At 47.7% G+C, this 13,388-nt stretch overlaps 1 protein-coding gene across 1 annotated transcript in view; it reads right to left on the minus strand.

Annotated features, from left to right (window-relative positions):
- Pask (PAS domain containing serine/threonine kinase) overlaps positions 1 to 13,345 on the minus strand; it is a 37,607-nt gene extending 24,262 nt beyond the window's left edge. Inside the window, exons 1-6 of the mRNA XM_036173389.1 lie at positions 13,164 to 13,345; positions 7,438 to 7,673; positions 5,842 to 6,077; positions 4,668 to 4,838; positions 2,226 to 2,366; positions 1,408 to 1,542 (exon numbers count right to left, since the gene is read on the minus strand). Coding sequence (XP_036029282.1) covers positions 1,408 to 1,542; positions 2,226 to 2,366; positions 4,668 to 4,838; positions 5,842 to 6,077; positions 7,438 to 7,624 — 870 coding nt within the window. The 5' untranslated portion in view covers positions 7,625 to 7,673; positions 13,164 to 13,345. The remainder of the gene's footprint in view (positions 1 to 1,407; positions 1,543 to 2,225; positions 2,367 to 4,667; positions 4,839 to 5,841; positions 6,078 to 7,437; positions 7,674 to 13,163) is intronic.
- Between the last annotated feature and the right edge of the window lie 43 nt (positions 13,346 to 13,388).

Genomic DNA, 13,388 nt, shown 5'->3' on the forward strand with positions numbered 1-13,388 from the left:
AACAAAAAACAAAAAGCCCTGGTCCATAGCAGACTCTTCAGTAACAACATTCCATGCAAGCCTGCATCTCATGAACTAGAAAATTTCACACATGAAAGTCAGCAAAGGAGACTAAGATTAGAAAACCATACCTGGGGAATATTCTGAATGGTCTTTCCTTTGAAATAAAAAAGAAGAAGAGAAGGGAGGGAGGGAGGGAGGGAGGGAGGGAGGGAGGGAGGGAGGAAGGGAGGGAGGGAAAAAAATCTTTTCTTACAAAGTTAGCAAAACTACTGAGCAGTGGTGGCGCACGCCTTTAATCCCAGCACTTGGGAGGCAGAGGCAGGTGGATCTCTGGGAGTTCAAGGCCAGCCTGGGCTACAGAGAGACTCCAGGACAGGCTCCAAAACTACACGAAGAAACCCTGTCTCAAAAAACAAAAACAAAACAAAAATAAAAACAAAAAAACAAAGTTAGCAAAACTAACTTTGGCCAAAACAGCTGTCCAGTCAATCCATTCTCAAAGGCACAAAAAAGACAGCCCTCAGGTCCCCTGTGCGAAGGCCACACACTAGGTGAAAAATGGGGACCCTAAGAATTCAGTTGAACCAGGCTTCTACCATACCCCAATCATCCTGCCACTCCTGTGAAATATGGCTACCCACCTCCAGGAAGTGATGGCTGACTAACAAATACCCAATGCCATTCAAACATTCTTTCTTTCTTTTTTTTTGAGCTGAGGATCGAACCCAGGGCCTTGCGCTTGCAAGGCAAGCACTCTACCACTGAGCTAAATCCCCACCCCAAACATTATTTCTAAGTGTGTCTTTGAGGGTGTTTCCAGGTATTGGTGTGGGAGTCTGAGTAGTCTGAATAAGGAACAGTCATGCTCAGTACGGGTAGCACCATCCAGTCAACTCAAGGTCTGAAGAGAAAAATGAGGAAAGGGCCAATCGGAGTCTCTTCTGCAGCTGGGATGCCCCATGTAAAACTCCAGGCTCTCTGCTTTTGAGCTCTGGCCCTTCCTCCATAGGCCCTCAGGGTCCTCAGACCTTCAGTCTTAGATGAGCCACACCCAGGGCACACCCTAAGGTCTCCAGAATTGCAGGTGGCCTCATAATCACAGCATCAACTCCCCGAAATAATCATGTGTCTCTATACAAAATCCTATCTGTTCTGTTTGAAGACACTAACCACCAGGGTACAAGGTTACCCTATAGATCAGCCCATTCTCCTGGACCCTCAGGAAGACGAGGGCTCAGGGAACAAGGCTGGTCAGCCAGGAGACCATGTGACTCTAGGCCTTGGTGGAGCCTCAAAGAGCTGGAGCTTTGCCCCAGCCAAGAATGATCCTGTAGTCAAGTTACAGGGTCTAGTCTAAGAACTCAAGACCCAGCAGCACCCAGTGCAGATGATTCAGGTACCTACCTTTGGGACGTGTTGGCCAGGAGGAGGGAGCTGCATAGATGGAATCAAGTCTGTGACACACTGTCCAACTACATCCTTTGCAGATGTGAACCCATGGAGATGAGCAAAGAGACTGTCACATGATGTGATAGTTCCCTGGGGGGAGAAAAGCAATGTTTCTGACAGAAGCTTCTCACACTTGTCTTTAAATGTCACTGAAGTTTATGCTCTAGTGTTTATAAACCAAATGCAACAACAATGTCACAACTTCTGTATCCAAAACGCAAGAGGCATGCCATGGGCTTTCACAAGAACAATACCATTTCCTCACTGTACCCAAATGACTTTCTTGAATACTCTCCAAAAGCCCTGGTCCAGCCAGGTGGTGGTGGCACAAGCCTTTAATCCCAGCACTTAGGAGGCAGAGGCAGGCGGATCTCTGTGAGTTCGAGGCCACCTGGTCTACAGAGTGAGTTCCAGGACTGCCAAGGCTACACCTGTCTCAAAACTACCCCCTCCTCCCTCAAAAAAAGGCAGAAAGCCCTGGTCTACACCAGACTCTTCAGTAACTACAACTCAGTTCATGTCTAAGTACTATTCTGAAAGAGTGACATCTTTAGCACAAGAACAATCTTGAGTAGTTATAATTCTACTATTCCCATTTTATGGATAAGGAAACCTGAGGCACCAATGACTGGACTTCTTGTCCAAGCATGCAATAAGTAAGGGCCATAACTAAGGCAAACCCAGTTAGCCCTGGCACTTCCTTCCTTAAGTTATGAAAAGGGAAGAGATCATTGTGTCAGCAGGAGACAGCTGAGATTTAGCAGTATACTCACATCACTCTGGAAGACAACCCAGGCTGAGACCCTCTCCACAGGCTCCAGAACCACTACACAGCACAAGCCACGTTCCTGCTGCATCCTCTTTATCCACACAGATACTGGAATCTTCTCCCCGCTCCGGCTGACGACTTCCACCTGTGGACACACATTTCCTGTACCAGGGTGCACAGCAACTGCAGTGTGGATTCTATAACTAGCAGGGCAAAGTGCTTCTCATCAGGAGAGACCTTCCCCGGTGCATCAAAGCTTCAGTGCAACCAAGCTCTACCCACCTTTCAGAAACCTATCGAAGTATAAATGAGGCTTCTAGTCCTCAGTGCTACAGTCTGAGTGAATTTTTATCAAGAGGGTTTTCATACTCAGTGTAATGGCTAATTTTTGGTTGCCACCCTTGATTGAGAAACACCTATAAAACTCCTGAAGCACACACAAGGTGTACCTATGATGGTACTTGCAGAGAGTACTGGTGTGTGTCAGTGGACCAAGGAAGGCAAGACTACCCTTGAATGGGAGGCAGGAGCCTATAAAGAAAAGAAAAGCAGCAGGTAAGGAGAGCTCACATGTACACTCAACTAGCTTTTTGCTGCTGGTGTTAGTGGGTTTTGTTGTTACTTGTTTTAAGACAGGCTCTCATGTGGGCCAGCCTGATCTCAAGTCCCCCATGTTGCCCAAGGTGCCCTTCAACTCCTGATCTTCTGTGTAGTGGGATTACAGGTATAAATTGTCTCCCCAGCTTTTCTGACGTGTGCGGATGTTCGCTATGGTTGTCACCCACGGACTGAACTCCAGTCTTCAGCCTTGAATTCACACTTGCATCAGCAACTTCCCAGGGAGCTTCACCCTCCAGACTGAGGCTGCGTCATCAGGCCCTGCGGCTCTGCGGCTTTTAGATTCCTAGACTCCGTGGTTACTGGTTCCACTGGGTCTTCAGCCTACACACAGTTATTGTAGAACTAACTATCCAGCTTCCAAGCACGTCAACCAATCTAATAAATCTCTTTAGCCAGATACACAGTTGGTCCCGTGCTTCTGAAAAACTGACCAATATACTCAGCTTCATGGTAAGGTAGCAGGAGAAAGAGAAGTAGTATCTGTAATTTCTCAAAGAAATGAGCACTAAAGGCTGGGGAGCTGGCTCAGTGGTTAAGAGTACTTGCTGCCCTCAATGAAACATTTCACTATTAGGATAAGAATTTATACTGTATCAAGCTGATGATAGAAAAATAAATAAATAAATGAATAAATGAATAAATAAAATGGAGGGAAAGAAGAGCACTTGCTGCTCTTACAGAGCCTAACTACCCAGTGCTACCGTGGGCAACTCACAACTGCCTATAACTCCAGCCCCTGTAGCTATTACAAAGCCTTCCTCTGGCCTTCTTGAGTTCCCAGACATATGTGTACATACACATAAACATGCACATAAATAACAATAAAACAAATATTTTTAAAAAGAAAAAATAAAGAGGCATTAATATGTACTAAAGGCTATAATTTTATTTTCTTGGTAGTAATCAGCTTCTTGACCCACTAATTTGCTGATGCAACTGACCCTGTCCCAGTTCTCGTGCCCAAAGCTTAGCCCTCAGCATCCTAGAATTCAACTCACCTGTCAATGTCCTAGATATACCCAGCAGCCTAGGAGAGGACCAAAACTCTCCAGGGAAATGCTCCCATCCCACCACCACACAGCAAATAAATGGAATGTGTGGTTTTAAAGGCAAGGTGTAGTGATACAACTGTATCATTTCAGAGGCCTTAAGAGATGGCTCAGCAGTTAAACTGCCATACAAACATGAGAACCTGAGTTGGGATCCCTAGAAACCCACTTACATGTTGGGTAGGAGTGGAGACCCACCTGTTGGTCCAGTCTCAGAAGACCAAGACTGGATTCCCCAGAGCAAGCCAGCTACAAGACTAGCCATACTGGAGAGCTCGGGGTTTGACTAGTCCCTGCCTCAATGAATGAAGTGGAAGAGTGATAGAGGATGAGTTCTGACGTTAACCTCAGGTAGTCACATGCATGCGTGTGCACGCACGCGCGCGCACACACACACACACACACACACACACACACACATACATGCATGCATGTGCACATGCACATATACATAAAAAGGGGGAGGGGAATTAAATCACTTTTCTGAAACTCTCATGTGGTACCTGCAGTTTTTTAAAATGTAGTCCAAGCTTCAACCCGCACCAAAACATCACAACAAAGCACCACAGCCACTACATCCACACCTGAAGTAGGGAAACAGCACCAGGCCATGTTTCAGTGAAGATGCTAGAGTTGCAGGTGCTGCCAGCCACACAGCAGAACAAAGCTCAAAGTCAGAAGTGAGGCCAGGATGGAGCCCCTCCCTTTACATGCTACTCTTGCCTTAGAGAGAGGCAAAGCATCCTCCCCACCCCACCCCACCCCTACTCACTCACCACTGTGCCAAACACCACTGCAGCATGGCCATCAGCCTCCACATGCTCCTCGCTAAGGGCTTCCACCACCTCAGAATCAGACTTCAGAAAGAACTGTGCAAGCTTCTGGCCAATCAGGTCATGACTGCTATACCCGAGAAGACTGCAGGCTTTGTCATTGGCAACCAGAATCTGCAGAGGACGCACAGATAACCATCAGTTCCTGGGGCCCTAGAAACAACAAAGGAGCAAACAACACAGGAGACAACAAGGAGGCCCAAGGCCTGCCCTTTCCCAGCACCACCTTCCCATCAGGGGCTCAGACAATGATGTTCATACTCTGCACCTCAGGCAGCTTTACCTCAGATACATCCAATCAGGGCCAACTATACCCAGGACCCCTCACCAACCAAAGTAAGCACATGCCAACCAAGACTAGGAAGAGGGCTGGAGAGGTGGCTCAGCAGATAAAGGTGCTTACAGTCAAGCCTAACAACTTGAGTTCAATCCCTGGGACCCACAAGGTAGGAAAAAACCGACTCCCAAAGGTTGTCCTCTGACCTCCACACTAACACTGTGGCACACATATGTCAACACACATACACATACATACACACACACACACACACACACACACACACACACGCATACAAACATTATATGATCAATTAACTTAAAAGACTATTATAAAAATGTGGAAATTTTGCCAGGTGGTGGTGACGCACACCTTTAATCCCAGCACTCAGGAGGGAGGCAGAGCCAGGCAGATCTCTGTGAGTTCGAGGCCAGCCTGGGCTACCAAGCGAGTTCCAGGAAAGGCGCAAAGCTTCACAGAGAAACCCTGTCTTGAAAAACCAAAAAAAAAAAAAAAAAAGTGGAAATCTGCATCACACTCCACTTCTGTCTAACAGTCTCAGCTCCTGTACAGATGAATGTACATGGTACAAACACATTTCATTCAGGCACTAAATTTCATTAACATAACTAAGTCAATGTGCTTAGTATAACAAAGAATGCACCTCATCCTTTCTCTAGAGCCTCTTGAGAAAGAAACAATTCTTATCTCTTTTGCATCCTATAGGTAAGGTCAACTATTTTTCTAACTACATTTAAAACACAAATTTCTCAGTTGAAGGGGCCAAGTTTGACAACTCCAAATCCACATCTACACTGGACCTCAAGCTGCAGCAAATACCTCTGTGGTCTTGGCATCCACGGTGAAGACAGCCTTGTTGGGGTTGCACACAGGAGTGGAGAGCAGGGGTGCAGAGCACCCTGAAGCCAGGCCACGTAGCAAGGAGCAGCAGGAAGTACTGCCCAGTGGCCCGGCTGCAGGGTCGGCATGCTCAGACGCAGCAGAGCAGTGCAGTTTGCTTGTGCAAATGTTTTGGGCAGCCAGGGATGAGAGACAGTAAGAGCTCCACCTGTCCTCTGTGAGGAGAGGAAAGACAGAAAGTATTAGATCTCAAACAGCTACCGAAACAGGCTAAGTATGCGGCCTGCACAGGACTCAAGAACTTGTCTAACCCACGGTACCAAGAGTGACTGAATGGGTCTCTCCAAAATAGCCCTCTGGGGCTCAGTGACATGCGTCAGCGTTCTCTGAGATGTACAGACAACACAAGAGCATCCGTGTCTAGGTCACACTCTAAGGCCTTGCCCTTCTCATCTACAAAGCTCTTGCTTACAATGACTCCTCTCAAACACCAGTCATCTCTAGCCACTGCCTGGTCACTTGTTCCTGCTTCCCCACGGGCTCTGTCCCCACCCGTCTAAAGGCGCTGCTCTTAGCCACCTCTCCAACGGTTCCAAAATGCTCAGCCCATCAGTGAACCCTCAGTCCTCACTGCACTCCCGCACTCCACCAACCGGAAGCACCAAGCTCTTCAGCCAGACCCCTGTGTAAGCACCTGAGTGCCTTCCTCTCCCCTCCTCTCACCAACAGATCCATCTCCCTCTCCCATTTCCCAGTGCCTTCACCATCCTGGAAAGAGCAGTGTGGGTTTGGCCCCACATCTGCCTGGAGCTCCAATCATCACCAAGACCCAACTCCCATGCCTCCCACGCTGGGCCTGGTCTTCCTAAGTTTAAAACCAAACACATGTAACCTGAGTCTTCACCACTCTCCCACCCTGTCCTTTCTCCTTTCCTTTGTGGCCTTCATCTAGAATCCAGACTTGCTGAGTACATGGCCTCAGCCAACTCCCCCTGCGGCCACCCACTTGCTCCAGCAGTGGCCAAGCCAGTGCCCTAGTCACACCTCTCTACCTCTTGCTCCTGTTCCCTGAGCAGCTCCTGAAACCAATCTACCACGTCATCACTTGAGCAAAGAACCTGGCCAGTGCCAAGCAAAGCAGCCTCCTGGGAGTTACGGCCTCTGCCTTGCTTCAGCAGCACCACTGGCCCTCTCCCAGGACCAAACACCAGCAAGATGCTCTGTGACCTCAAGACAGGATCCTAACCCTTACTGTGCTCTGCTCTGGCTCTTGGACATCTGTCATCCTAAAGGACTGCCCTGCTTTCCACATCCCCCTCAGTTTCAAGTACACATCTTACTGTCCTTCAATCCTCCCCTACCCCCCCACCACCAGTCACATAACACTAGACAGCTCTTTCCTCCTGGCTATGGCCCAGGGCCAGGGATGGCCCAGGACCTTGGAAGACACCTCTCCCTAGCAAGAAAACATGAACCATCTTTTGGTCCCTGACAAAAGAGCTCCCAGGGGAGGAAACTACAGCTCCACGTTTTCAGTTTAAAAGGCTGATGCTCACAGCATCACAAGGCGATTACCAGAAAGTGCCATCCGGCTCTGGCAAAGTCTAGAAAGCCCATTCTTCCTGCTCAGGTGTCTATGGGCTATGGAGAGTGACTTGCTGAGCTCAGAGGAGGCCTGGGTAGCTGGGCCTTCCTGGGCAGGAGGACTCCCAGACAAGCATCTCCAGTCCTCAGCAAAAACAGGTGGACCTCCGCCCTCCATGGAGAGCAGGCCGACTGGTCAGCAAGCTCCCACCTCCAACAGCTGTCACCTAGAAAACAAAGGATGTAGGATTAAGGTCTGCAGTACAGAAGACAGAAACAGTCAAGCCAGCTGAAGCACTGGCATCCGGGTCAGGACCTGCAGAGTGAGGACCGTCAGCCCAATCCTATGCAACAAGAAGTGTTTTCAGAGAAATGCAGAGAGGCATGGGAAACTAAGAAGGGAAGTATAAAGGAGACAGGAATGCAGTGGGAAGGGCCACAAGAGAAAGCAGGAAATGCAGGTCCCCGTGTGAGGAGATGTTCCCAGACCAAGGTCTTTCTGGATGCCATAAGAACCAGCCACACACAGAGACCTTGAAGCATACACCAAAAATAAGACCACATCACAAGAGAGACAGGAGATGTGTTGTGTGTGTTCAGCTCCTTATTCTGATATAAATGTAGACTCAAACACAGAAAAATCCCCTTGCCCTCACTGAGTTTCGGGGTGACAACACATTCCAGAGCTACAACATGGTGTCACACTAGGACACTAACCTTACTCTCACAAGTCAATCCACCCTCCAGTGTGTAGGCTGAGTTCTGGCAGTCTTGTCCCACGTGCTCACTATCAGGACTCCCCACAGTGGACAGTGGCGCACGCCTTTAATCCCAGCACTCGGGAGGCTAAGGCAGGCGGATCTTTGTGAGTTCGAGGCCAGCATGCTCTACCGGGCAAGATCCAGGAAAGGCACAAAGCTACACAGAGAAACCCTGTCACAAAAAAAAGAATGTCAATCATAACTGTATATTTAACAGTTCCCCATGCTTAAGGCCACTCCACAGTCTGCCACTAAGAAGAAAGTACTCTGAGTGAGCAAGGCCCACCTAGTGACTGACAGAGACAAGAACACACTGTGGGGCCAGCATCAGGACCACTGGTTGGGTTCTCCCATGACATAAGAAGACCATAGGGCCAAGATATGCCACATTAAGCACGAGCCCCTTCTTCTAGGCTACGTTCTGAAACCTCACAGTTTATAAACAAACAGTCTGGGACACACTTCTGAGGTCCACGTCACCCTTTTCCTATACAGGATTCCCATATTAGCACACTTAGACCTGAGAATTAGCTGAGAAACTGCCTTACAAGGAAGACCAAGCTGGAACAAGCAGGAGGCCAGGCCCTATGACATCTAGGAAGGGACAGGCACCTACTCTTACAAACCACCAAAATCTAGTCAGGAGCTCCTAGGGGCCAAGCCCTCGAGTTGTATACTGGCTTTAAGGTGATCATAAAGTCTTTTTAAGCTTAAGTAAGGTGTTGTGATACACCTCTGTAATCCCAGCTACTAAGAGGTGGAGGTGAGAGTACAAGGACATCCTCAGTTTCAGTCAAGAAAAAAAGATACTTCTTTAACAACATAGGAGGAGCGAAGAGCACCTGCTGGAATGAACAGGTTGTGAGCTTCATTACAACTTGGTCACAAGTCGACCACAGTGGAGTGTCTGATACACTCATGAGTCTATGGACCTTAGTTAGCCAACAGCTCCTGAACACAGCAGGGCAGGGCCCCTTACACAGAGAGAACAAAATGCTGACATTACTACATTCCATGAAACTACACAAAGTAAATAAATGGACAACAGGACATGGTCAATTTCAGAAGCAGACCAAGAAATATAAGCCTGACATACATGGGAAATCCATGAGGTCTCCCTGAGCACAACTGCACTGAACAGATAATGTGGCCTTCAAGTATTAGTTACCACGTAAAATGAGAATAACAGTAACTCACACCCCATAGCACTCCTGCAGGATTTCAACAGCCAAATTAGAACTGAGACCAAACGCTTACTAACTAGGATTTGCTGGTTTTAAATAGTTACATAATTTGGAGTGAAATTGCATCCTATGTCTTCCTCTATAGAAAAATTAGTTCTGGGTGAATTTAAGAACAGGAAATAAAAATTCAAGAAAATGCAGAGCCAGCAAGATGGCTCAGCAGGTAAATGTGCTTGCCCCGGAAGGCTGATAACATGAGCATGAGCTTATTAATCCCTGGAACCTATGCAAAGATGGAAGGAGAAAGCCACCTCCACAAAGTTGTTCTCTGACCTCCCCTGCACCTACGTACATACATGTGCACACGCGCGCGCACACACACACACACACCATATACACATACAATAATAACAAAATTAAAATATAACATGAACTTTGATCTTCTAAAAAAAGAAAGAAAAAGTCAAGGCTAGGAATATGATCTGAGCAACCCATGCATTTTATAAACAACCAGCACTCACCAAGAATGCCATCCCGAACATTCTGAGACATACATACAAAGGGAGAACTTCCACAAGGTAAAAATGACAAGAACTGAAATCAGAGGAGAGCTACCCTACAACCTCTAAAGCAGGTCAGAGACTGCAGCAGCGAGCCAATGTGACCCCAACTCCATAAAACATTATGTCCTAGTAACCTTCTGAGAAGCAAAAAATGCTAAATGCAGGCCCAAAGTTATTCAAGATTACATCTATCAAATATGCTATCTTCAAACCAGAAAGTTTTCAGAAAGAAAACTTCCTGAGGCTACACTGCAGAGACCCATCTAGAGAAATCCGTGGACATAACAGCCAGCCAGACAATGACAATTCAGGCCAGCATGATTTGACAAAGGTGAGGGCTGGTAAACCAGTCAGGAAGAAAGGCAGCTGGCAAGGAGAGAGAAGGGAGGCGGGGAGCGAGAAAGAACAGGCAAAAAGAAAGTAAAACAACTTGAATACTCTGAAGAAGAAAGCTCTGGTATAATCAGCAGCGAAAACAAAACAACTGTGTACAAGAACCAATCTTAAACTGGCGCACGCCTGCCTTTAACCCCAGCACTCAAGAGGCAGAGGCAGGTGGATCTCTATGAGTTCGAGGCCAGCCTGGGCTACTGAGTGAGTTCTAGGACAGCCAGTGCTGTGACAGAAAACCCTGTCTTGAAAAACTAAACAACAAAAAAAAAATCTTACCAGTATAAGTGAAAAACTTGCAATTACAAAAGGCTATGTGCACCGGGCGGTGGTGACACACACCTTTAATCCCAGCACTTGGGAGGCAGAAGCTGGCGGATCTCTGTGAGTTTTAGGCCAGCCTGGTCTCCAAAGCGAGTTCCAGAAAAGGCGCAAAGCTACACAGAGAAACCCTGTCTTGAAAAACAAAAAAAACAAAACAAACAAACAAAAGGCTATGTGCAACAAGATTCCTTTCTTTTAATATGAAAAAGCTAAATACACTGCTTAAAAATATACACATACAGGATAACACTTCACTAAGACTGAAAACCTGTGCTTCAGGCAGATGGTTCCCTTGAATCTGACAGAGCATTAAAATTAGGAGGCAAAATGGGACAGGCTCCTACTTTCTAAGTTGAGTGGTGGGTTTAAATGTATTTGTTTCACTTTTTTTAATACTTTGTGTGTGTGTGTGTGTGTGTGTCTGCCTGTCTCTGTATGTATATGCACCATATACATGTAGGAGCCTGAAGAACTCAGAAGAGGCATCAGATTCCCAGGAACCAGAGTTCAGGCAGTTGAGTCACCATGTAGGTGCTGGGAACTGAACCTAAGTCTTAACTGCTGAGCCATCTCTCCGGTGTTCATTTTATTCTCATTATGATGCATGACTTGTTAATGCATGACTTGTTAATACATTTTTATGGTGTGTGTGTGTGTGTGTGTGTGTGTGTGTGTGTGTGTGAGAGAGAGAGAGAGAGAGAGAGAGAGAGAGAGAGAGAGTCAAAGAGAGACAGCCTATGAGAGAGTGGGCATGAGAGAGCAGGCATGTGTGGAGGTCAGCAAACAACTTTCTACTAAGTGGATCCCAGGTATGAAACCCAAATGTCAGACTTGGGCAGCAAGTGTCTTTATCTGCCCCACCCCTAACCCCCAAGCCATATTGCTGAGACCAAACTGTAGGGCTTTGTTTCCTATTTTTTTCAGGCAAGGTCTCCAAGGGCATTGGAAGTGCTGGGAAGGCAGGAAGGCACCATCAGCCTGACAACTATTATTTTTGTGTGGAAGTGAGTATTAAACCCAGAGCTATCCACGTTAGGTAAACCCTCTACTGATAATACATAATGACTATCTGCCTTCATTATTTTGAATGTTACATACAAAGGCACATAACACTCACTATGTGATCCTACAAAGCAGCAGCTCAAAATGAAATAAAAGTATTTAATAAAAGTAACTATATAGAGTGCTTAAGCCTAAATGACATACCACCTTGTCTCAAACAAAATATAGATATGTAGGAGACAGAAATTTTTAGAATGTAGGACTTTCCTTCAAGTAGCATTGTACATATTCTCTAGGTATCTAAAGGCACTAATTATTGCTACAGCAAACAATGATACGATCACACTGTGGTTTTCTGCTTTTAGAACCAACCTATAAACAAAGCTCAGGACATTTAATTACACTGCCAATGTCACCAAAACCTTGCTTTGTTTTTTAGAAGTTGTGTAACTTCAGAATACATTGCTATAAAATCTTAATTTATAAAAAAATGAATAAATAATTTGTTTTAAAAATCCTTCAAACTAAATTGTGAACGCTACAAATTTTTATTTTAAAAGTAATACAGGAACCAGGGAGATAGTTCCTTGTGTGGAAAGCTCTTGCTATGCAAACGTGAGGACCTGAGTTTAAGTCTTTAATCACTTAAAAAGCCAGGCAAGGATGCACGTACCTGCAATCCAGCATTAGGGGGTGAAGATAAGTGAATCCCCAGAGCTCACTGGCCCGCTAGCCTGACCTGAAGGAAAGAAAAGCTTGCAGTTCAGTAGGGGACATTCCGGTGCCGGCGGCTCCTGTGCGCGGGTCAAACGGCCGGAACCCGCCACCACCCGGGACCGGGGCGCGAGCTAAGAGCCAGAGCCGCTCCACAACTGCGTGAGACCCTGCCTCGCCGCCACCCGCAAGAGCTCTTTCGAACCCTCTTGTCGCCCCAGACGGATTCACAACGCGAAGATCCCGCGCGCTTCTAGCCCACCGACCAATGGCAGAACGACGTGCGCAGAGTGACAGGCGACAAGAACCAACCAGACACCCCCCTATGGGCGGGCCTCAGTGAAAGCAAGCTGCAGAGCGCGCGCAACGGTTGCTAGGGACTCACCGGACGCCCCCCTACCGAGCCTCCAAGGAGCCAAAAGAGACCGATTTCTCTGCCACCCACCACCCACGCCAAGGGACTGCCGTTTACTCCCACAGCGGAACCGAGGACGGCGAGCGACGCCCAGCCCACCTTTCGACGACCACGTTCTTGGAGGGTGGAGCGGAAGCGGACGATGCGGTGGTTCTCCGTGAGCTGGAGGAGGCGAACGTGCGCCCCCGAGCCGGACCGCGGCCCCTCCCTCCTGCTCCGAGCATCCGCGAAAAGCAGCCCGTGGCACCAGTAAATCAACGCGCAGGCGCGGAGCAAAGCGGTCTTCCCTAGCCCACCGGCCCAAGGTGCAGACACACATCAGCGGGGCTCCCGGGGTCGGGGATGCAAGTCTAACCTGCCTCACCTGTAACCTGTAGAGCTCTGCTGGCCGCAGTAGCTCTTCGCCTCCGAAGTCGGCACCATGACTTGGGCGAAGTCGCAAGCTTGAAGTGCCTCCCATGCTGCCTGATGCTTTGCCGGGAAGTCAGTTATCGTTCTGCTCTCCTAGACTCCACTCACTCTTCACCTAACTCAGGTGGAGCCGGGGAGCTGCGGGAACTACAACTCCCATGAAGCACTGCGTCCACGC

The sequence above is a fragment of the Onychomys torridus genome, chromosome 23, assembly GCF_903995425.1.
Source record: "Onychomys torridus chromosome 23, mOncTor1.1, whole genome shotgun sequence".
Taxonomy (NCBI): domain Eukaryota; kingdom Metazoa; phylum Chordata; class Mammalia; order Rodentia; family Cricetidae; genus Onychomys; species Onychomys torridus.